Genomic DNA, 24,993 nt, shown 5'->3' on the forward strand with positions numbered 1-24,993 from the left:
ACCAAAGATTTCTGTACGATGCTCGAATTACGATATATCGAGTTCAGATTGGCCTATAAACAATATAAACAAATTCTGATAAAGAAACGGGCGCTGTTTTGATGGATAGTGTATAACTTACGCACATTAGAGCACGCATTATACCACCAGCCACTGCGGTACTCTTGGGCACAATTACGGTATTTGTATCCGTCGTTATCATTGTCACTTTTAGTGAACTGAGAACCATTATGGTAATTTAATGAATCGCCTGCAAAATACAGAATAGAAGTCAGACGTATGTAGATAACTTGTGCATATGGACCGGATGTGTTCACATTTGTGTACACATCCACATATTATACATGGTGGCGAAAAAAATATCTGACCAGTCTAGAAAAGCTCCCCATTTTATAGCTTATCGTGTTTTTAGGATCTAAAAGAGCTGAAGTGCTTTTTGGGATACCCGAAGGCAGATTGACTCTAATAAATGGATAATTGAGTGAAAGATTTTCTTCCCAATCGTTTAACTCTGCCAGTGACTAGGCTTTCCCACGGGACGGGATAATCCCGTCCCGTCCGGACGGGACGCGGGACGGGACTCGGGACGGGACAAGATTTTTCGTCCCGAAGAAACTCGGGACGGCACAAGATTTTTCGTCCCGAAGAAACTCGGGACGGGACGAGGTCATCCCGTCCCGGTTCATGCCGGAGTGTGCCAGAAATGGAGTGTTAATGGAGTGCCCCAGAAAAACAAACGGATGAAAACGCATGGAACGAAGGGGTGAATCCTTTGTGTGAAACTTCTACGTCGCTTTGGTGTGAAACTTCTAGCATTTATGACATGGGAGCTGGAAATCAATCACCTGCAGTTCCAGTGTATCCAGCAACCGTGAGTCTGTACTTATCTTGGGTACCCGTGACTTTGAAGACGTCGTACATCGCGTACCTCTTCTCCCCATTCCAATCTTCCAGATCCACCCGCAACTGTGTATACCCCTCCATTGTGAGTTCATGGATGGTTTTCAAACCTGGATTAGATAGGAGTCAACGCAAATTTGCATAATTTTCCACACTTAGCAAAATCAAATTGGTTTAACCTAGCCAAAAATCTCCTCCAAGGCTGCCAAACCCATTCTCGTAGACAATCCAAATTCTTTCGAAATTGGTCCTCTCCGTCCCTGGTGGGGTAGAGGTTCCTCTTCGTTGAACTATGACCCACTCCTTGTCACAGAATATCTATTTGCAAATATATTTATTATTAAATATTCACTACTCTAGAAAGTACCCAGATATCCAGAACACAAAAAATTCAGCACAACACAACAAGATATAATTAATATTACACGTTGATTCCGAAATGTTGAATCAGTAAGATTGTTGTCGTCACCGCAGGACTTTGGTGGTTCCTTGTAAAACTCCGGGTAAGTCTGGTAGATATTTATATAATAAAGTATTATACTATCAGTAATTAAAGAACTTCACTCAGACGTTGTTAAGTTCGTTAACCTCTTACATACATTGTTAATATGGTACTTCAAACTTTCAACTTCAGTCAAGATGGTGGCCACACCTTCAAATAAGTTGGAACTGGTTTTTCTTATCTCCTCCAAAGTTGTATCCTGATCCCTTTGAACAATTAATAGTTGCTCCACAAAGTTGCAGCTCTCATTAAAAGAAGACTAGAAAACGTGATAAGTTTCTAATTTCAGGGTAGCATATTTGATTTGAATTAGATTTTGTAAACATTACATTTTAATATTTAACTAAAAGAGCAAGTGAATCCCGAAATACGCAACTAAAACTTAGCCTGATCCAGAGAGTGATTCAAGATATGTACAAATCCCACTTTTATTTGTTTCATTAGAGCTTTATGACTCGTTGTATAATTTTGCTAATTGACTAAACATCTTGCCGTTTATTTAGTTTGTCTAACGAGATGCTATCGATTATTATACATCATTTTCACTCTTGACACTTTGTTGGACTAATTTTTTCCCACCTTTTCCCCATAGTCTGTTTAGAGCCTCAGCCTTCTGCTTGAAATCTCTATATCAAGCACCCGTATCCAAAATTAATTTAGAATGAAGTCAGGTAGCTCATCAAGAGTAACTTCATTTCCAAATTTCTTTCCGGAGAAGTGTTTTTTATACGGTTGTTTGCAATCTTTCGCTAACTCATCATCAATGCTTCATTCAATTCACCAATTCAATAGGGCAATTCATCTTTGGATAACTCACTTACAAGTACCTCGGATCAAGCCAGGGGACGTCTTGGTTCACAAAGCAAAGAGATTGGTGACTATGCAGTTTACTAACTGCTCCTTACCTAACTGAACCACACATGTAAATTTTAATGATCCCAGGCGTCTCTATCACTTGTTATATCAAAAAATATGTAAAAGTGAGTTTTGTATCTTGAATGACGCTCTAAATTATCATATGGATATGATTACAGCGTCTGATTGTCTACGTTGGCTGATACAAAGTACGCAAATAAAGTAGAATGTTAATTTCCGCAAAGGCGAAACACATTTACCTTTTGCTCTTCTGATACCAGCATATTCGATTCGTTGTCTTTAGAATAGTCTAAAACCTGAAAAGATAACACATAAATACATAATTCGAAATGCTGGTAATTAAATCCAGGTGCTTGCCCCGCACTGCTACGGGACCTTGATTAAATCCGGGGTACTAATTAAGCAAAAACTTATAGCTTTGCTTTATGTATCGATTTGTAACCCTCCAGTTAATTTTATATCGATGCAAATTTTCTATAATCATACGTCAATGGATCTCCGCCATGTTCGACTGGTAGTTTTGCCCTGGTCCATACCGGACGTGACAAGTGCTTCCGAAAAGACACGTTCGCTATAAACGCTTGTTATTTTAAAATGGTAAATTTTGAAGTGGACAAATAATAGAATAATACTTCTGTAAATATAAGGCTTGATGAGTTTCTAACTTCGTTGGTAAGCCAATTTATAGCCAAAATTGAATAAAAACTGATCTACCCGTACCCGTGCGGGTAGTTGTCACTACCCGCAGATAACGGGTACCCGCAAAAATCGTGCGGGTATGCGGGTAACGGGTACCCGACCCGTTACCCGCGGCAACCCTAGTAAAATGTGTGTTGTCCTTACGAAATCAACCTGGGACCGGGATTTCAAAGTCGTGTTTCAGCCTTGTAATGAATGCCACACCCTTCAAATTTGTGTTCCTACATCACGAATTTTGTGGATTGAATTTTGTGGATTGTCAATGCCATTAAATCTAGGTCTTATCTGTGAATGTGCGCTTATCGTCGCCTTCCGCAGGGGTCCAAATAGTCGAAAATCTATGCTTCTAACCAGTTTTGCGAAGTTTAACTCATATCACGTGGGTTAAAAAGCGTTTTATACTGACCCCTGTATGTCTGACGACCCTCCTTTGTCATGCTGGGTTAGTCCCAAAAGTGGTTATCAAAGTATTATCATTCTTATGAAAGTGTAGCGTTCATAGATGCGCGTTTGAGCTAGACACTGACACTTTGTCCACTGACACTCGGACAAAATCAGTGGCACTGACACTGTGTCCACCGACACTCGGCCACAGCGAGTGGCACTGACACTGTGTCCACCGACACTCTGCCACAGTGGCTGACACTGACACTTGTCCACCGACACGCGGCCATAATGAGTGACACTGACACTGTGGACGGCACCGAGTGTCCGCCACAGAGTGTCCGCGCATCTGTGGTAGCGTTGCGAGATTTAGGCTCGTTCAGATTTCATACTAAAACTTTGCGATTTCCTTAAAATTATTTATGTAAGTTAGCATTTTTTTGATGGTGAGAGTGTCCTCGAACTATCTAAACTGCGTTTGCGTTTAAAATATTGTTTATCTCTCCGCTATCTTAACATCTTTCAAATTTTCGGATTTTCACTTAAATCCATCCTCTGCATAGGATACTGCTAGGATACACATTTCCTTGTACATGGGAAAAGGCTTTACCTTTGGTATCGTATTGGAAAAATAATTGCACGACAAAACTCAAAGATGCAAAAACTAACAACAAAAACGGGCGAAAAATCCATAGGGAGAAACTTTCTGGACACCCTCTATTATCGACGTCTGATGTGCAATATAATATACATATATGACATTGGGGGACGTTGCGAACTTACGTATCCCTTCCATGTTAAAACCATTAGTCACTCCTACTTTCCTATCGTACAATGTTAAGCAAACCCCGCCCCCAAAATTGGGTAAGTTGAAACATGGGGAAAATGAGACATGAGGTAAGTTGAGATTCCAAAAAATTCTGGGGCAAATTGAGTCCGGGACATGTTGAGACTTCCGAGGTAATCTGAAATTTGAAACTTAGGTGTGACTAGCCTCTAGAGGCAAAATAAGACAATGATTCTTGAGAGGTAAAATGAGACTTGGTATACTATATGGTATACGCATACCATATAGAAGATTTACATTATAGTTGTTGTAATGAGATGTGAATTTTAAACTTCTAAGCAATTAAATCTGGAGAGAAGGTATTGATATAGGATACAGAAGAAAGTGGTTCCGGTAAGGAGGCGTTTTATTTAGTACAATATCCTGATAAACTTTGCCGAAGCACTCAAACTCGAACTTTTTATTCCCTCCCTCTCCGTTGATGGTCACCCTTAAAAAGTGAGGTTCACTGACTGAAAGCGATCAGTAAGCTTTTACCCTCTATACGCATCGCACACCAAGATCACTACCACTCTCCCTCTCTCTCTCACACACACACATGCACAAATAAAAATACAAATACACGCAGACCTGGTTGTCATCATCATCAACATGTCATCAGCATCAGCACCTGTGAAAAGAGATAATGGTGGAGAGGAGAAAGCGGCGAAACGTATAAAGAAAGTGCCAACCAAGTGCCAACCCACGGAATTTGTGAATTCGCGAAAAATGCTCTGGATCCAGGAGGAGAGTGACGGCCCATTGACTACCAATTCCAAAACCAACAAGCTAGATGTACTGAAGTTGAAGGTGATCATGAAAGAAAAAGAAGGGGGAGAAGGAGAAGAATTTTAAGAAGACGTTGAGGAAGGTGAAACGAAAGCTGGGAAAGTAAAAGCGAACAACCAAATGGAAGAGGAAGAAGAAGAAGAACAAGAGAGATGAATTTTAAAATTACATAGGCTTCCATGTGTTTATTAAAATCTACGGAGTGGACGAAAAAATATGGGACCAACGTACATAGAAAAATTCAGAAAAATTATCTTTATAAACAAATCAGCGTTTTTTCCCGATTTCGCCCTCCCTCCCCACAAGGTCGATGCGAAGTTTCGACCTGTTATGTAATGCATTTTGCAAAGCGAGAGAGAAGGTTGAGACTGAGGAGGGGAGCTTGCGAGGTTGATAATAACAGATCTTGATGCCCTTTGGATATGTGGTAGGGACCCATGAGTGTACTAAAACCCTGAAGTGGTTTGACTCCATGGCCACATTTACGCCCGGCACACCCACTCAAAAATGCCCAAAAACCGCTTTCACTCCAGTTTTCACTCACTCAAATCCACGCCAAAAATCCAATTTTATTCGGATTTTGAAATTTCTTTCACCAATATACTCCCCGATAGTTGCTTTCTTCAATCCAATATCAAACTCAATTTTGCTGATTATTATTTCGCAGGCATAATTTGCCTTGTTGATTGCTACAACAATGCTCATTCAGAAATTTAAATTTTAAAAATACTAAAAATTTCGAAAAAATTGAGTTTGATATTGGATTGAAGAAAGAAACTATCTGGGAGTATATTGGTGAAAGAAATTTCAAAATCCGAGTAAAATTGGATTTTTGGCGTGGATCTGAGTGAGTGAAAACTGGAGTGAAAGCGTTTTTTGGGCATTTTTGAGTGGGTGTGGCGGGCGTAAATGTGGCCATGGAGTCAAACCAATTCAGGGTTTTAGTACACTCATGGGTCCCTACCACATATCCAAAGGGCATCAAGATCTGTTATTATCAACCTCGCAAGCTCCCCTCCTGAGAGAATTTTGCCCCAACCCCGAATTCTCCTCCTCTTGTCAGACCCACGGCAAAATTTAGTTAGGTGGGGTTGTTAATTGAAGTTAATTGAAGTGAGGCCAGTTTTGGCCTCACGTCACCATGTCTCATCTCACGGGGATTAAAAAAAAACAGCGTAAGTTTCCGAGGACTTTTATCATGGCTTACATACGCACTGCTACAAAATTATAACGGGGGAATACCGTAAGAATAAGAATAAGAATACCGTAAGAATTTCGACGAAAACCCTAAATCCAGTGGTCGAATACGACCTGTAAGTAATTTCTAAAGTTATGTTCGACCAGTGTTAGAAAACTGGGGTGAATATGGAAGGAGGATTGGCAAATTGTTGAATATTTCAAAATAATTGCAGTTTTTGCATTACCTTAAATGTATAAAGCTTACAAGGGACACTCATGACCTGTCGTTTGAGTCCAGGGTACCCACTATGTTTTTCAGAATCTACTAGGACCCGAGATGAAGGATTCATCTGGGGTCCTAGTAGCAGCCAAATTCGCCAAATTTGAATGTTTTTATTTTTGAAACCGTCATAACTATTGAAATCCTGGGCGGATTTTCAAAATTTTTTGCAAAAATCATGACAAGGAGTTCAACTTTCGTATCCCATGAAATTTTTTCCAAAATTTTCGCTTTTAAATTTTCGGAAAATTTCGTAATTTTCTTAGAAATGAGGGTTCGTCGGAAAATGCTAAAAATATTTCAAAAATTAGAAATTTTTTATTTTTATTTTTTTCTCATAAATTTGGACTTTTGTGATCATTTTAAGCATAAAATTTTGAAAATCCGACATAATCTGCAAAAGTTGTGGGGGTTTGAAATTGGTCGAAAATGCAAATTTTTAAGTTTGGCGCCACGGCACGGCGCCAAATATGAGTTTTACACGGAAATATGAATGAATCCTTCATCTGGGGTACTAGTAGATTCTAAAAAACGTGTCTGAATTTATGCATGCGTAAATGTAAGCAATCGCAAAAAATATGTTCAGTTCAATTACCCAATAATGAGACGAGCACCACTGAAGTGTTATGGACTGGTCGGTGAAGTTAAGTGTCAAGGTTCCCCCTATTGGTTCAACCGGTTAATAGTTAATTTTGCATATGCAAAAATCATAAAAATTGACAAATTGGATTAGCTTTCTAAAACCGAAAACAGAATTTGATTATCTCTTTTCGTTAGAAAATGACAGCACAAAATGTAGAGGAGGTGGAAAAATTAGTTTGCCACTCGCACAAAAAAGTGATTTTCTCGGGTCGGGAAAAGGCTTGTGACCACTTTATCCGTCAAGGGATACACCGGACAAAATTCATCATACACTATACAGATATAAGGACCGTATAAATGCAAAATCTAAAATTTCCCCGTGTCAACCTGTCCACAATAGACCAAAACACGGACGAAAAACATGAAAAACTTTTTACGGAAAACCCCAACATATCCGTGACGGTTGCACCCAGACAACGAAAAATTTCAAAAACCTCTCTTCGCAAAATCAAAGCCAATAAGATGGGCTTCAAAACTGACAAGACTAAAACCGCACCAAAAGACAATGAAGATTAAAAAGCAGGAGCTAAAGTAAATTTTAAAAAAATTGCTGAGAAAATGTTGAAATCGACTCCCAGAAGTTTGTCGTCGTGGATGATGAAAACTACGGCCCCCCTGACCTCGAAGCGTCAATCGTGTAAAGTTCTACTAATGTACAAGTAAAAATGACGTTCGTTCGAAATATAAATTCAAAGCCAAGCAAAATTACCAATGAAATACATAAAATGGCTGCCGATCGACAAAAATGGGAGCATCTCCAATCCATTAGCTTCAACCAAGAATATGAACTTTGCACTTTATTTGAAAGAGTGTATCATCAAGAGATTGACCCCCTCTAACAAAAACCGGCACGTTTTATTTTGACCTGACATGACTACGTGTAGGAATGCCAAAATAGTGCCAGGGTCCCATGGAGGGAGAAAAACTGATTTCTTGGAGAAAAAAGACATGGGTCCAAACGTACCTCATTGAAAGGTTTTGGGCACTAGTTGAGAAACAATATACTCAGAAAAAAAGCACACCAACAAATTTCAAAAAAATTCTACGGGTTATGGAGAAATTCATCATAGAATTTGGTGAAACGTGTGGCAAAGCGCTCATGAGAGGTCCTCGACAAAGTCTTCTCGCTACCGGTACGGAAGAGGTATTTGGACAACTGAAGGATTAAAAAACTTCGGTCTGGTCATCGCTAATATTCCACAAAAGTTTTAGATTTGATTCGTGGGTTCATTTTTTGTACGTTAAAATAGCTTGACACTTAACTTCACCGACCAGTCCATAATTTACCCGTTTATTACGAAACGTTAACTCCGTAATACCTTCGTCAACGCTGCAGCCTGGTTCTTTGTAAAGCTTTGTGTTAGTCTGACAGCATCATAAAGTATTAGGCTTTTTGGATTTAAACAACTTTGCGCAGCTGCTGTTAAACTCGTTGACGGCTTACATTGTTGGCATGCTATTTCAAATTTTGAAACTCCGCCAAGATCGTGGATACACCTTGAGACACGTCCGAACTAGTGTTTCTAATCTCTCTCAGGATTTCTTGCTGACTTTTCCCCACCGTTGCGAGTTGATCCGTCAAATTGTTAAACACATTTTGCGAAAAATTATGCAGTCGTACATAATACCAAGTTTTAAATTGCGATAAACTTGGCTATGGTGATAATCTAATCCTACCCATATTTGTGCATGTCATTCAAAGTCGACAAGTCCATGATGGTAGTAGTGGTATGTATTAGTCTACCCTAATTGTGCTGAATGCAGGCCCCGATCTTGCCCAAAATCTTACCTCGGCAAAAATTTAGGCGCTCGCAGTTTGATCTTTTATTCAACTAAATATTTATGTAATTGCTAATCTGCGTCGTAAATCCCGAAATTTTTGAAATTAATCTCTAATAATTAATCCCACTTGGATAAATCCCAAGGCTCTGATTAGCATATTTACTTCTTGATTCAGGGGAAAAATTTGATACTGCGGTCACAAATTTGACCTGAGTACAGTGTGTCCACTTAAAAACGAGTCCACTTTTGGGGGGGGGGGTAATAAAAGGATTTTATTTGTACTAAAATTTTTTTTAACATAAATCCTTTTGGTATACAATACCTTAGTATTTAGTGATGCCTCCACACGCAATTTGCATATCTCTAATTCGTTTAGGGAAACTCTGCGTCAGATTTTCCAAAACGGTAACCGAAATTTCCTTCCATTTTTTTGGAAGCGTCGAATTAAAGAAGAACGGGTTCGTGGAATTGGCTGCTCATACGCGCTATTCTTGAGATAGGGCCACAGATTCTCGATTGGGTTCAAGTCCGGGCTATTTCCTGGCCAAGTCCCCTTCCCCCAGACTGTTGAAATGTGCTCCCCTAGGAGGCGCATGCTCTCTTTTGCAGTGTGAGCTGGTGCCCCATCCTGCATGAAAGTTATTTTTTTCTTACTTGGAAAAAGTAGCTTATTGTCCATGGCTTCGAAGTAAGTAGGAAGAATTTTGTCACGGTAATAGGCTCCGTTTACATTTTGACCACTCGGAATGATGTGCAAACGAGAGACGCCCCTCGAACAGTACCCAGCAGCAACCATAATCTGAAGACTTTTTTTCGGTGTAGATGTTGCTGGAACCTCCGTTCTTTTTTCTGTCCTGTACCTTGTGTTCTGAGGATTCCCCGAGGGTGAAGATAAATCCAAGTTTCATCGGTAAATAGTATATGTCGACGTTTTTCTTCACCCCTTTCACCCTCTGTCAAATAGCCGTTTTCGTCCAAAAAGTTACCAAACTTTAACCTATCTTCAATATTTTTGGCAGACAAAAGTGGTTTTTTAGATCTCTTGAAAGCTTTATTTCCCCATGTGGTGGTTTTTAGATGATTTTGAATGGTAGATTTGCTAATCTTTTTATCCATCCGTTTGAATCGATTTGTGAGATTGATGGCGGCCGCACATTTTCGAGTGGAACTGCCAGTTTTTCGGTACATTCTAGTTTTAATCATATTTTTAGTGGTAGGTGACAGTATGGTGGGTTGTCCAGGCCTTTTTTTGTCAGCTGTTGACTCTCGGTTTTTCCAACGCTGGACAGTACTTCTTGCAACTTTGATTTTTTCGGAAATTTCTCTCTCGGAGTATCCCTCCTCCAATAGTGTTTGAATTTCTATTCTTTTCCGTATTCTGTTATATAAATACTTGGTATACATTTTGTAAAAAAATCACCTGTGTAAATAAACAAAGAAAAAAGTTATGCCAATTTGTATTACCTAGTGCTCATGGTAGTTTGGTGGACTCGTTTTTAAGTGGACACACTGTATGCATGAATTAAGTACTAAATGGATTTATTGATTACAAAATGAGCTATTAGAAGTGAACAAATTTGCTTACCTGTAGCCATTGCGTGGTTAATATTACCAACCGATGATCAGACAAGTTGCGGAACTCCATTTCCTAAATGAGGAAAAGACCAAATAACTATGTATATTAAATTAGCACATCATAAATAAGTGTGATTAAATCTAGATTTAATGATGTAAAAGTGCCCGATTTAGAGAAATTAAATCTATTTAAACATATAACAATAGTACGACATAGGTATTCATAATTAGTCTGAGGAAAAATTTCCTCAAAATGTTCATTACCATATTTTTTTATGCGCGACAACACAACGCATTCCGTCCTAACCCGCGCAAAACAGTCAAACCTATTAATGGACGACCTTAAATTTCATTAAAATTCTGATGTTTCACGCCCTTGCTCCCTACTTGTCGGGTGTTACATCCCTTCCAATTAATACTGAAAGCTGGCCTGAGCCAGTTAAACCTTTAGCCTCCCACCCCCATCAACCGTGACATAATTTACGGATGTCCCCTTACGCGTTCTAGCCTTCGCAAAGAGTCAAACATATTACTCTCGGCAACTCACCGTTTTTCCTGCTGGCGGAAGTTGGGAGGGTGGACTCCGTTTTTTTCGTGGTTTATTTCTCTGGACGCTATTTTCACTGTTTATCAGTGAAAATGATGACACTATTTATCACTGTCACTTGTTCTGAACAGGGCCTTATTACTATCAATTAAGGAATCGCCTGCAAAATACAGAATGAAAGTTAGACGGGCAGGATGTGTTCGCATTTGCGTACATAGTTTTATATGTACATGCTGGCGAAGATTTATCTGACCAGCCTAGAAAATGTTCAGATTTATGACACCTCATATTTTTAGCACATAAACGGGCTAAAGTATGTTTTGGACCCCAGAAGGAGGGGTGACACCAATAAATGGATATGTTGGTGACGTATTTTGTTGCCCAATTATTTAAACCCATGAGTAATTATTATTAATCCATTATTAAGCCATATTTTGTTGTATCTATTTAAGACTTTTGTACACTTTCTTGCCGGAGCACCAGATCTTCAGTACGTTCTTTTGTCATCAAGACCAGAAACGTTTAACCCAGAAAAATATACAACTGAAAACAGAAGTAACGAAGGAATGAAATCAGCGTGTGCTAATTAAAAATAATTTATCAAAAAAAATAAAGCTGCTCTTATTGAATAATTATTATTGCTCGAATTTCCAAAAACGCCAGATACGAGCTTTAGCGAAACAAAATATGAATCTCCTCTTCCCCAACCGTTTAGCTTTATATTGTTGATAATTAACTTCATTCTCATGGCAGCCTGACATAGTTACATATGTCCCGTCACGCCCGCCCTTCTGAAATTGGGTCGGCTGACACCTGCAATTTTAATAACCCCGGAACACCTCGTATCAAGCCGTATATATGTGACCTGTTGACAAATTTATGAACACAGCAGGCCACAATTCCTCGCCAAACATTTCTACTGGTATTGAACCTTCTTCTCTTTGGTATGTAAAAGTTTAAAATATTTTGATAGCCGAAAATCAATCACCTGCAGTTCCAGTGTACCCATCAACTCTTAGTCTATACTTATCTGGGGTACCCGCGACTTTGAAGATGTCGTACATCGCGTATCTCTTCTCCCCGTTCCAGTCTTCGAGGTCCACTCGTAACTGTGTAAATCCCTCCCATGGATCTAAAGGAAGGGATAAATCGGCTTCAGTACTTTGTTGCCAGAGCAACATGTCGGATTTGGCCTGTATTCGGGGCTGAATTCAGTAAACGAGTTGAAAATCACTTAGTTAAGACCAGCTTACGACAAATTCAGTACGAGGTGCAATAAAATCATCATATAATTAACTTGATTAATTTTGGAACTTATTTAATAATATTTCTTTAAAAAAATTAACATTAATTCCATAAATACGCAGAAATTTTTGCAACTTCGCTAATCTCATGTACAAACGATTAGTACACAAGCTTTTAAAAGCTGAAGTTGCGTTATAACGCTTGGAGTGGCAAATAGATGCGTAGCACCAAACCCTCGCCATCTCTCGGAGGTGCAATGGAATTGCCTGGAGGGCAACTCGCTCTTCCCGCTCCGTCAGGACCTGTACACAAAAATTTCATTAATAACAATCTATTATGCATTATGATTTACATGTAATTTGTAATTTTGACGCACGACGTAATCGATCAGTTTATGATCGAACAATCGAAAAATTGCCTCCGCAATTTCCAAATCGCCGGGATGCAAAGGCATGGTGCCCTGTGAGAATAAAACATTATGCATTCTATTTAATATTTTTATGTGCAAATAGTGAAGTTATATAATCAGAATCCACAGTCCAACTATGAAACAGCATTTATTTATTGATTAACAATTTTTAGTGAGATACAAGTCTCTTGAGGCATCTTAACGTGAATCAGTCACGTAGAACAATTTAAAAATAATCAGTAACTTATTCTAATATAATGTTTACATAATTTTTAACTATTTTAACTCTAACATAATTCTAAAGACAACTTCAATTAAACTAGGTAATCCCAAATAATGCTACAACTTAAAATACATTTAAATAATTCCAAATAGTTCTAAACACTTAAAATATATTCTTAAAAATTCTAAGGAGCATCTGTAAAATAATTCTAAACCTATTCTAATGCGCTTCGGTAAATATTGTTAATTTGCCAAATTTGTGCCGTACAGAAGTTGAAATTTCTCGCATCTTTTGAAACCTATTTCCATGATCAAATAAGCGAATTTTCAAAAAATGCATCGAAATTCGAGAAATGAGATCAGACAAATGACTAGTTTCAGTTAATGGATCAAAGTCAATTACGTGATGCGTCAGATGTGGGAAAATTGTGGTTTCTAAGCATCGTGCAGTAACCATCATAGAAATCCTACGGTCTAGGTTAGATACCTTCATTAAACCACCAGAAGTTTTGCAAATTTGCCGATAACATGCATCAGTCAGCTCAACTATACGGAAAACGGAATGACAAGGGGTGAATAAGCCTCCGCGATCCTTAGCCTCGATTAGCTTAGCAAAGTGAGAAGGAAGAAGATCAGCGTCTGTGTTAAGAAGTGATTCGGCACAAATCTCACACTTCAACTTCGTCCCAACTACTCTGACCACATTCCTGCTAATATAAGCTAGACAATTCCTATAAAAATCTGAATAATGTGGATCAGAGAGGGCGCTAAGATCTATAATGTCCAACGCATCAATGTCATCCATATCGAGCACCTTCAGTTTCCGAACACGTTTGAGAGGCAACATACCACCAGGAACTTCACCTTCGTCAATCTGCGCAATGCAGTTACCCGTGTTGGTGGACTTGAGGAGATTTTGGTGCCAGATGGATTTCATAATGTTCCTAAACTCGACCACAGTTGGATTGTTGTTATTACCTAATCTTCCCCTCACGGTATTAAAAAAAAGTTCTAAAGGATCTTGGCAAAACCGATACGTCAGCACGAATTTGAAAGGATTAAACTCTCTGATCAGAAGAGCTTTGCTAATAGCAATGACTGACTTGATGGATATCATCATTCCTAATGCAGCCCGTCTTGAATCACTATCTATCAGCCTTTTCTCGTACACCGCACGTTTACCTGACCTCTTATACTCTCTAATTCCCACGTATTTCATTCCGTACACAGTCCTACAGAATTCGTTTAAGATGGAAGTCATATGGTCAAAGTTAAAAATATTTATTGGTGACTTGTCTCCTCTCTGACCACAGTTCCTCGAGTTTAAAATATCGAAAGTCGTGTCTAATAACTGCAATAACTGAAATATGTAGTTCCTTGAGATCCTCTAAAATCTTGCAAATCTAACGAGTCTCTGCAAAATGAAATAGCATCAACTACAGATCTGCTAAGACTTTGGACAGCTAGTTTTACGTTCATTTTATGATTTATAAAATCCACATGATACCTGCCTAGTTTATTGGCTGCTCGAATTTTCTCAACTGTCTGGAGTTCGAAAAGAGCTTCAACAAATCCCCAAGAGACACAACGACCATCCTCCAATGAGATACGACCACCTTTTTCGAAAGAGCGACCCATCAAATTGCGCCATAATTTCATCATATGAACTACGTCATACATTGCGTATACGCTTTTAGAAGGATTGGCAGGATTTGGAAAACTGCAAGGAAAGTCACCATCGATTTCGAAAGAAGCCCCTTGTATTATGCTATCAGATACGCCATACCCTTCAAACAGTGATACGTTAGACGTGCAGCCATCAGAAATTAGCGCCCAAACATTAAATTGCTGCTCCTCCAGTAACACAAAAGCTTTATGCAGAAATGCCCTCTGAGTCTCCCCATTAACTTTATCCGTGTATATGTACCCTATCGGACATTTCCAGCCACCAGATATCCCAGCAATCATGCATACTAAAACATTGCTAGCCAATTGAGGGTTTTCAGGCTCATCAATGTCAGAAGTGCCGTAATCAACGAAGCCAACATAGCAATGCTTAGATGAATCCCAAACTAAAGCTTTCCTTATAGCCATTTCGTCTATGATCATTACTACATCTGTCATGACATTATTTGTGTCAGAAAGTCTAGCCTCGCCTAATCGAGAGATAACGTCTAAATTATACCCCGGGCCACAATCTGAGGATTTCATCCAGGAAGCAATAGTTGATGGGTGCGGCAAAGTTAAGTAGTGACGCAAAAAACGATACGCTTTGGGAGAGTGATAATGAAGTGTAGCCGAGAATTTTTTTATCTCCTCATCATACTCCATTCCACTCTTTCCTTTAATACTAAAGGCTCGTTTTTCATTTTCTACGATATGGAAAAGTAACTCAGGAAACCTAGCATCCAAAGTATCTACCTGCCGATTACTTAATGCTTTAAGGCTTTCTAGACTATCCATGTGAGTCGACTGAGCACGATCTCGACGTTCAAGTTTAAGCTCTAATTGATGATACTTAACTCTAAGGTCTGCCAGTTGTTTTTTTACAGCTTTAAGTTCGTCTGCTGCCTGTCCTGGAGATGCGCAATAACTATGCTCGTTCCTAACAGCTCGCCTTGACTTTGGGGTGACAGTAATAAATGAGGGTGATGAGACTTGCAATGAAACGTCTGATGAAGGGTGGTCGACATCTTCTAGATCATGAAAAAGGCGCTTTCTGGACTTACTAGGGGGAAGATTTGGTTCACCAGGTTGGAGCTGATCCGTGGCACAATGTCCCTGAAGTTTCCCATCGATCTCAGTCACAGAAAATGTGTTGGCACATGAAGGGCAAGAGATGGTTCCAATGGACTTAGCTGTTGATGGTGTGACCTCCATCGGTTCTTCTGGAACTTGTGGGACGTCCAATTGCATTCCGGTAGAATTTACATCGGCTGCTAGTCAAACAAATTATTAGGAGAGGGTGATCGAAAGCAATGCTAAAGTTCTCGCCAAGTGACTTACTCATTGTAGCATCGTGAAGAAAGAGAGTTGGGACAGGTTGTCCTCTGAGCCTACGTCGAATACCGACCGTATATTATTCTTCTGTTAGGAAGTGACGACTACATATCCTGGACTCACGAGTAGGTTCCCACGCCTCATCATTTCTAAGGTTTCGAATTATGGTGATCCAGTTAATTCGCATTTTCTGATGCATGGCCGAATTTGGGAATCTGTTAATTTATAGTTTTGTAATATTTAACTAATTTCATTAAAATGGAGTTCAGGTTGGACTTACAAATGCCATGATAAATCTATCTCCCGATTCCGATCGACCACCTTACAAGAAGGTACAACGCAAGTGCGCTGTTTGTTCACACAGGCCATTGTTCACGTTGGACCTATGATTTAGACGTTTAAGATTTATGAAACTTATTTGTTTATTCAACTACATTCGCGTAAAATTAGAGATTGTATCCTACTTTGGTCTAAAAAGACTTCGGAATTTTAATTACAATTCGATCTTATTTTTCCAAAATGGGTGATAATGCTTACTTTCGGTGCCAATGAATTTGTAGCGTAAAATAATAGAAATGGCTTCATGAAATTAAATTACGGTTGAAACGTAGGTAAAATTAGTCTTAGCTGGGCTTAAAGTCAATATGCACCTTGGTAACCATGGTAACCTAGCACTGAATTCGGCCCCTGCTCCGTAAGACCGGCCGTATCCTAGCTCGCTTGCGATGCAATCAATCCATTACAGTGTACAGAAAAGACTCTAGTTTTTACTCATTGAAAACTGTTTTAAACTAAATTTTAAAAACGTAAAATCGCACCGTACTGAATGGACAACCTCGACTTTCCTTCCACTTACAAATGCACACCATCAAATAATAAATATTCAAATAAATGTACGCAATGAATCAATTCAATATGAAAAAAATATAAAAAATTACCTATGTACTTACTGTGTACTGCTGCGATGGCCAGATACACTTTTTTCAGTATTTCAAAATATAATTTGCAATTATTTGCGAGACTTTTATATTGTAAACAAGTGATGATGATGATGGATTTGATGATGATGATATGAGAGGAGCTACTACTTATGGCCTGTCTCCGCGAGAGGCCTCACCTTCATTCACTTTTATTTCATCTCCAAATTGACTATGGTGTTACGAGGCATTGATCCCTCCTCTGTAAGTTCGTGGATAGTTTTCAGTCCTGGTTTAGGATTCAACACCAATGTAAATAATTTTACAGAATTTGCATAATTAAATTGGTGTAACCTAGCCAAAAATCCCCTTCAAGGCTTCCAAACCCATCCTCATAGTCAATCCAAAATCTTTCAAAATTGGTCCTCTCCATCCCTGGTGGGGTTGGGGTTCCCCTTCGCTGAATTAGGACCCACTCCTTGTCACAGATTATCTATTTGCAAAGATATCTGCTAGTTAATATTTATTCACTAATCTCGTAAGTACATATATATGTAACAAAAAAATTCAGCACAAACACAAGATACATATAATTAATATATTACCCGTTTATTCCCAAACATTGAATCAGTTAGATTGTTGTCATAGCTGAAGGACGTAGTTGTTTCTTTGTTAAAGTCTGGGTAAGTCTGGTAGATATTTCGATCATAAGGAATTGTGCTTTTGAATTAAACTTCTTCACCCAGCCGATATTATGATAAGCTCGCTGCCCTCTTACATTGTTGATATAGAACTTCAAATTTTCAACCTCCATCAAGATGGTGGCTACCCCTTCAGATAAGTTGGAGCTGGTGTTCCTTATCTCCTCCAAAGTTGTGACCTGGTCCCTTTGAAGGGTTAAACTCTGTTTCATTTCTGGTGATATCAGCGGGAAAGTCACGTGCCCATGTTAAGTAAATGGACACATGACTTTCCCGCTGATATCACCAGAAATGAAACAGAGTTTAAAAGTTCCTCGACATATTTGCAGCTGTGGTTAAAAGAAGACTGGAAAACATAAACAGGCGTCAATTACTGCGCTGAAGTTTTGATAACAAAAGCTCCTAGTTCCTCAAATTAAAGTCGAGATTTTAAAATCAGGTGCGTTTGAATTTAAGCGATAACAATTGCTATCGCTTAAATTGCAAACAATCTATAGCAATATAATTGTTTGCAATATAAGACCATGTTTCCAGATATACCTATAAGGTCGATTAATATAAATTGGAATAAATGTTAGTAAATACAAAATTACGGCCACCTTTCGAACTTCGCATGCTGGTATGTGCGACCGGTAATCAGCTTCGTCTGGAACCTAAAATATTGAAGAGTTATTTGCAATTAAACTTCTGGGGACCCCAATTAGATACAAACTTGTAACTTCTTCTAGTTGCAAGAGTTACAAATATCCATTTAAGTGGCACCCAAATATGTCGTCATAAAAACACAGAATTTCACACTCGCACATTCCGCATCGTACTCGTACTGAGTTTAACACTAGCAGAATAGTTGACTTCGTGATAACATAAAAATATATGGAGGTTCTCATAATAAAGCTTAATATTAATGTGAATTAAAAATTTACGCACGTCCATTGATCCTTGGCTTTTATGGTTTTTAGTTTCTTCCTTGTGATTGCTGCCGTCCTGCTTGCCGGACCTGCCCAGATTTTTAATCTCAATTTGCAGACTTTCCAAATGCTGTGAAAATCTAGTCTCCATGGCGGCAAGGTCATCCTTCGTAGGCATGTTTGACAACTGCACGGTCAACTGGATAAGGAACGAAATTATGTTATCTTGAGTAAAATTTGAAATGGAAAATTATATTCTCACGCGTTCCAAAATATTATTCACGTTGCTTCGAAACAGTTCTTCCTCACTAGGATCTGCCCCTTCCACCTGAAACAATAAAACACGTGTCCAGTCAAAACGGTGAGCATGAAAGGGTTGTGTTAATGCACATGCCACTTGATAAATTTTGCGATCGTAATTAATAAATAAAATGAAGCTGGAAAACCGAATATGGCTTTCAATTTTAATATATAATTCGTCTATTTCTGTTTTTTTTACTTAAAAAGTTCATGAAATATGTAAATCTTATTTTATTCGTTGTTTATTCAACTCACCAAGTTACAAGATTTTAGCCAACCTCCTAAAAATATTAGGAGGATAAAATACGACGCAGACTCCATCATTGAGAAATTAGTAATGTCCAACTGGAAAAAATTGGTCTCGTATTTATGGCTTACTTAATTGACACATTGTCTGGTTTAAGTCTTACTTGGGAATGGTGAGTAAATCCGCTCTGTTTGGAAACTAATCCTTGCACACTAAATAATCATACCTTACTTTAATAATAATTTTTATTGACAGCATAATATGTACGTGTTCAGATCTGTAGGAAGTAAATATCTCTGAACATCGCAGTTTACACTAGTATTCAGATTATGAAATCTCGTATATTATTACACTGTCATAAATATACTGGTAATGAACTAATTACCGAAAAGCACAAGTATATAATTCTACCAAAGTGGTAGTGATAAGTTATACCGTGTGGTAATTGCTTGGTAATAAAGTTTTACCATCAATTTTTACTACCTGGTGAAATATTATTACCAAATTTATTACCGAGAAATCATTCCCTGCGTGACTTTACCGGATTATTAAGAGTGTTGGTATGTATGCATGCCTCAGCGAAGTGTTTAAGTGGTGCGTCACTCATTTCCCGTTGAGTTTACCAGTTGTGCATGGAATCGTATCCCGTGTACAAAGATGAATCTTCTTACTTCTCGGCATAAATATGCATGAACAAGATTACTGCAAACTTTATTAAGTGACTGATTGACTTATTGTTTATTAAGTTTTTATTAAGTTGATAAATGCATAGTTGATACATAAATCAAAGTTCTTGGTAATATAATAAATATGCTGGAATGCAGGCTTAGGTATGTATGTACCTATGTACTTTTGATGCAAGTGGCTTATGTAACTTTACGTCCAATTCATTCCAGACTTTTTTGTTGATAAACATGTGCAGAATATTTTTGCATGTATTAACACATGTATGTATACGAATTTTTATATAAGCAAATTACTTTGATGCATGTACATACACTGCTGAAAATCTGGTGTAGTCATTAATTTCTCGGAATTATATATAATTCCTATTAAAATTATACCAGTCCGTAAAAAATTGCTACCGATATGATAAAAGTTTAACGGAGAAGTGTTACTACAAGGTATTGCTTACATATCAACACCACTTTGGTAGGGTCGTATATGTATGAATACCGCTTGGTATTATTTTAATACCGTATTTCTTAGAGTGTATGAGTAAAGCAAGTAAAGTGTATATGTATTAGATTATTAGATACATAAATACTTACTCAATGGAAATATATAAATTGAGCGAAATTATTTTTCATTAGGCGAGATGTCCATGCAAAAAATTTGCGATTGTACATAATCTCATAAAAATGTGCACTTTTTTAAATAGATAAATAAATCGCCTTGGTTTGGTACATGAGTTTTTCATTTTTGTTCGCTGAAATCCGCTTCTTAATCAGTACTCAAGAATAGTACTAGATAAATACAGAGTGATTTAAATGTCAGGTTACTATGGAAAATTTGGCAATGGGAAAAATTCGCAAATCTCCATTTTTTAGTTATCGAAATTTTGCCTCTGAAATTCAATATTTTAATAATTTTGTCCTCAGTGTTCCATAAGTTTTGATAAAAATTAATAAAAATCTCAATCCCAAATCCATAACTAATGGAAATTTACGAATTTTTTCAATTGTAACCTGACATTTAAACCACCCTGTATAATTAGTACCCCGGGGAGGTTATTTGTCTGAACCTTATTTATAGTGTTATCCAAAATGTGATAAGAAATTCTAAAAAATGACAATCTACTAAAATTGATGCTTTGAATAGAAATTTAAAAAAATACGTATGTAAATAAAATAATATGCCAAATGACGCAACCTAAAAATCTCTCACGAACAGGATGTGAAGAACATTAAGAGTATTTTTTATTAAAACGAGACACAATTTAATTTCGTAGGTCTTTTATTAAAAAATTAATTAATGGCTTGATAGATATTTAATTGCTGGTTTTGTTTCAGTTCTTGCTCACGGATGACGTAATTTATAATTGAAAATGGAAATGAGACGATGTTTGTTTTGCAAGTCTGGAAAAGGTTGGGAAATTAAATTAAGTGGAGAGAGTTGAATTTTGTGAGTCCTTGTTTGTTATCCAGGCAGGTTAGGTTGGCAATTCTGGAAATAAAATTTAAAAATGTGGGGTAAAGGTTAACGAATATTTTGCATTTACATATATGTATGTAGAATGACGACAACTAGAAAAGTTAGCATGTCAACATAATTTGCCAAGTTTTGCTAAAATTTGGCAAAACTTTTTACATGAGTTAAACCGTAATAAGCGATTTGCTATTTAATCAGAAATCTTAATTTGGGAAGGTTATTTTTCAAATTATATTTTGAATTGAACAAAGTGACGTCGACAAATGCTAAGGTGAGCATGTCAATAAAAATTGAAATTTTTGCTAATTTTTTTTTGCTGGAGTTTCTGCGTAATTTGCGACTAGCTGAACATGATTAATTTGGAAAGGTTATTTCGCATGTTGATTTTCTGAATTGTTCACTCATGATAAATGGGACAATTATTTACTAACTGATGTCATGCCATTGTTTAAAATTTCACAAAAATGTGTCCAGTTACAAAACATGACGTGGACAAATACAGGCTTGTAAATAAACCTTAACTTACAGCTTTCTCCGCGAAATTACCAAAAACGGTCTGCATGCACATGGTGAAATCTCCATAGCTTTCGCAAAATGGTTGAGCAGGATCGAGTTTGGAGGCTACAAGGAGGATTAAAATAATCTTGAAAATGTGCATATTTTACAGTTTTTAACATTTCACATATCCAAATTTGACAAGGGTGCAAATTTTAGAAATGTTCAAACTTTGCGAATGCACAAATTTTACAAACGTACAAATTTAAAGATTGTCGCCATTTCACAAATTTGAAAGTTTTACGAATTTTGCAAATGTGCAATAATTACTAATGTGCAAATTTTACCAATGTGCAACTATTACTCATTTGCAAATTTTACAAATGCGCAACTTTTACCAACGTGCAAATTTTACCGTGTTCATTGACGCAATCCTCTGCGAGAAAGTGGCCCAGATCGTGCGCTTCTTCCGGAATGTCCATCGTGGTCATGAAGTTCTGAACCGTGGCTGTACTCACCATGCTGCTGTTGTCCATCTGGAGTAAAATGTATACGTAATCTTCACGTCAGTTGGTGTAAACCGGACAATTTTTTGTGACCAACTTTACAACTAGATTTGCATGTAAAACTTAAGGACTGAATAGATCCAAGAAACTTTAGAAGGTTTACAAAGTAACGGTGTGTACTATGCGTAAACTGTGTAAATTTTCAACTAATTGATTTGATATGAATCTGCAAATAAGTAGCTTGGTCACTTTGTCAAATTGATAAAATAATTTTAAAAAACATTTACATTATAAATTGAAACTCACAAAAACTTACAAAAATTGTCCATTGAATTTTGCTCCAAAAATTATGTAGATTTTTTTAATTTTGTGAGTTTACGAAATTTGTAGATTTCCAACTTTATTTATATCGGTTGCAAAAATTGTTTCTGCAATTTTGTAAAAACAAATGTTTCACTTACCAAGCCAATCTTTCCCATGACACATTTTACGATGCACTAAACAGAATAAAATTATAAAAAATTTTAAAATTTTTAGAATTTTAAAATTTCTTTAAGTAACAAATAAAATCAATTATAACACTTGGAAATCTTACGCTCATTTTCTTTTCAAAGTCTTCCTTCGTGCTTTCAGCCTTAACCTCTTTCGTACAGTTGTTAAAAAGTTTCATCATTTTCTTCATAATTCGCCCCATGACTTTCTTGCAGTCGAATTTGTCCTCAAGTTTTTCGCCCTGTTGAAAGAATTGTTTTCCGTAATACGATTATTCATTACCGGCGCAGGTAAACACTATACAATTTAACCGCATGGTAATACTAAATGTATTAACAAGGTTATCTTCTGAGGGGAACAAATTGCCCCCCGGTATCAGTAATATTTTTATTACTAGATCGTTGACATTGGGGGCAGAGCAGGATTTAGGCTCTGTATACATTTATGTTATCCTTCGGTGATAAATGGTTCTCAAGTGGGTAACATTTCACTACACCTCCGCCGGTAACAATCGTATTATAAAATTATTTAAAGTGACATGCGTCATTTGTGAGTGTGGGGTAAATTATTTGCATGAATTATTTGCATAATGGAAATAATGGACAGGTTATGTATGTAGAGGTAAGGGTCATTTTAAATTCTGTAAGATGATAAGCACATCATTGCAGTATTTAGAGGAATAATAAGGGGCCATTCATAAATTGTGCAGCACGAACTGGTACATAATTCGGTATTTTTTTCAATTTTGATGGATTTTTAGAAATCGCTCTAATTATCATTTTGTAATCAGACAAAATTACCCATCCGAAAATTATTCATATTCCACCGACAAATCTGTTACTAACCTCGGGACGTGCATTGCATTGTTGGTGAAGAGCGAGGAAAACTAGACACGTGGCAGCCAAGGCGAGAACGACCTGCTTCTTGAAAACCATGATGTTTTATATTTCTGGAAAGAAAATAAATTTGTGACAAAAATGCCTTGTATGAGTCTAAATTTCAATAATCTGCCACTTTGCAGGCCAATGTGTAAAATTAATCTGCAATTTTAAAAGGGCAATAGATTTTCAATGACGGCAAGGATTTCGCTGTACAAAAGCAATTTACACAGTTCTTGAAGATGTTTTAATCTTATAAAAAATCAGTTACACAAATACAAACAAATTTTGCAGTCTTTTTGAAATCCAAATTTTACAATTATATTTACTGTGATATTTTGAAATTTAGCTAAATGAAAATTTCATTTGGGGTATGCATTACGAGTTGGCAACATAATTTATTTTCAATTTTCGAACTACGTTTGTCTGTCAAAATTCTAGCTTTTGAGATACAACAAGTTCGCGAATGAATTTCCGAGCTTAATTTTTTGCGAAATTTGCACTTTTTACCTAGCAATGCGAACTCGTAATGAAAACCTTCATTATTTAACAGTATTGACGTCTTTAATAAATGTCGGGGCAAATTAGGTGAAAATTTACCTTTTATTAACCGATCTCCTTTGTAATTTTCCAATTTTATAGAGGCAGCCTTATTTCACGGTGTGATTGTTGACGTGTTCACCAGCGTCATAAAAGTGGAAGTCGTATCGTCGCAAATAATGAAATTTATATCGAAAATAGAAATCAGTCAGTCAAAGCGATTACGCATTTTTCTCTCCGCGACCGGAACTTGATTCCACAGGGAAGGAAATGAGAGCACGTGTACCGTAAAAATGTAATTATGGGGGTTGTGACACTTTTTTGCAAATTCCGTAAAAACAGTGCGATTTAATTTCAAGGGGAGTTAATATGTAGTGGTTTGTCATCCATTTCATTTTGTGTGAACAGGTGGAAAAAATGGTGTAAAAGTAGTTATTAAATAACAGAAGCTATTCTAAACTTATGTAATTTTGGGTTGCCAGAATTGAAGTTCATGTACAGTAAGTGACGAAATTAGTAGGTAGTTAGGGGCCTTTCATGAATTACGTGGCGCAGAAATCGTGATTTTCTAGACCTCTCCCCCGTTTATGCATGGGAGTCTTAAACCATCTATATCTTCTCGCGTTAAATAATTTATGTATGAAAGGCCCCTTAATAAGTTTATTAGCTATGAACGTAGTCATCGAAACTTTGCTGGGGGTGAGATAAGCCCTGGATGGAATTTAGCTTGCATAATGGTCACATAATTTTTTTATTGATGTAAAAAAATATGTAAATATGTGCACCGTTTTTAAGAAATGTTGGAAAGAGTAGTGGAATTTGTAGGGAAGTTCAAATATTTTTTTTTACATAATTCATTTTCTCGGTTTTTTAAATATGGCACGGATTAAGTTATTATCACGCGAAGTCCTATACATATGAAGGGGCAGGTATCAGCCTTACAGTTAAATATAGCAGCCAAAAAGTAGATATATATTTTAAAGAATACACATACATATTTT

The 24,993-nt window shown here is 37.2% G+C and overlaps 2 protein-coding genes across 5 annotated transcripts; both read right to left on the reverse strand.

Annotated features, from left to right (window-relative positions):
* Positions 1-17,385: 17,385 nt before the first annotated feature.
* LOC118439455 lies at positions 17,386-19,049 on the reverse strand. 4 transcript variants are annotated; one of them, XR_004837435.1, is made up of 6 exons: positions 18,939-19,049; positions 18,646-18,711; positions 18,403-18,582; positions 18,075-18,128; positions 17,553-17,661; positions 17,426-17,463 (listed from the first exon to the last, which is right to left on the reverse strand). XR_004837435.1 is itself a non-coding variant. In XM_035860771.1 (5 exons), the coding sequence occupies exons 1-5, from the start codon at positions 19,005-19,007 to the stop codon at positions 17,406-17,408; spliced, it is 618 nt and encodes a 205-aa protein (XP_035716664.1). In that variant the 5' UTR covers positions 19,008-19,049; the 3' UTR covers positions 17,386-17,405. The 4 variants fall into 4 exon arrangements, 3 of the variants coding, with proteins under 3 accessions (XP_035716664.1, XP_035716666.1, XP_035716665.1); XM_035860771.1 differs by having other exon boundaries at positions 17,386-17,654; XM_035860773.1 differs by having other exon boundaries at positions 17,386-17,661.
* A 1,780-nt stretch (positions 19,050-20,829) lies between these two features.
* LOC110860964 lies at positions 20,830-24,165 on the reverse strand. The gene is made up of 7 exons (XM_022110086.2): positions 24,053-24,165; positions 23,420-23,523; positions 22,678-22,815; positions 22,544-22,579; positions 21,992-22,112; positions 21,608-21,702; positions 20,830-21,096 (listed from the first exon to the last, which is right to left on the reverse strand). Exons 2-7 carry the CDS (start codon positions 23,507-23,509, stop codon positions 21,070-21,072), a joined length of 507 nt encoding a protein of 168 aa, XP_021965778.1. The 5' UTR covers positions 23,510-23,523; positions 24,053-24,165; the 3' UTR covers positions 20,830-21,069.
* Between the last annotated feature and the right edge of the window lie 828 nt (positions 24,166-24,993).

This window comes from Folsomia candida, unplaced genomic scaffold (genome assembly GCF_002217175.1).
Source record: "Folsomia candida strain VU population unplaced genomic scaffold, ASM221717v1 Fcan01_Sc036, whole genome shotgun sequence".
Taxonomy (NCBI): Eukaryota; Metazoa; Arthropoda; class Collembola; order Entomobryomorpha; family Isotomidae; genus Folsomia; species Folsomia candida.

What these genes read in the sequence shown, in the direction of transcription:
- LOC118439455 (XM_035860771.1), bottom strand. Translation starts at nt 19,007, where the DNA reads ATGATGGAGTCTGCGTCGTATTTTATCCTCCTAATATTTTTAGGAGGT. An exon ending in AAAGCCAAGGATCAATGGAC is followed by an intron (nt 18,129 to 18,402) that starts GTGCGTAAATTT and finishes TCAATATTTTAG; the next exon opens with GTTCCAGACGAAGCTGATTA. An exon ending in CAGCATGCGAAGTTCGAAAG is followed by an intron (nt 17,655 to 18,074) that starts GTGGCCGTAATT and finishes CAAAGGGACCAG; the next exon opens with GTCACAACTTTGGAGGAGAT.
- LOC110860964 (XM_022110086.2), bottom strand. Translation starts at nt 23,509, where the DNA reads ATGGTTTTCAAGAAGCAGGTCGTTCTCGCCTTGGCTGCCACGTGTCTA. An exon ending in TCATGGGAAAGATTGGCTTG is followed by an intron (nt 22,113 to 22,543) that starts GTAAGTGAAACA and finishes ATTTTACTCCAG; the next exon opens with ATGGACAACAGCAGCATGGT. An exon ending in GGATTGCGTCAATGAACACG is followed by an intron (nt 21,703 to 21,991) that starts GTAAAATTTGCA and finishes TCCTCCTTGTAG; the next exon opens with CCTCCAAACTCGATCCTGCT.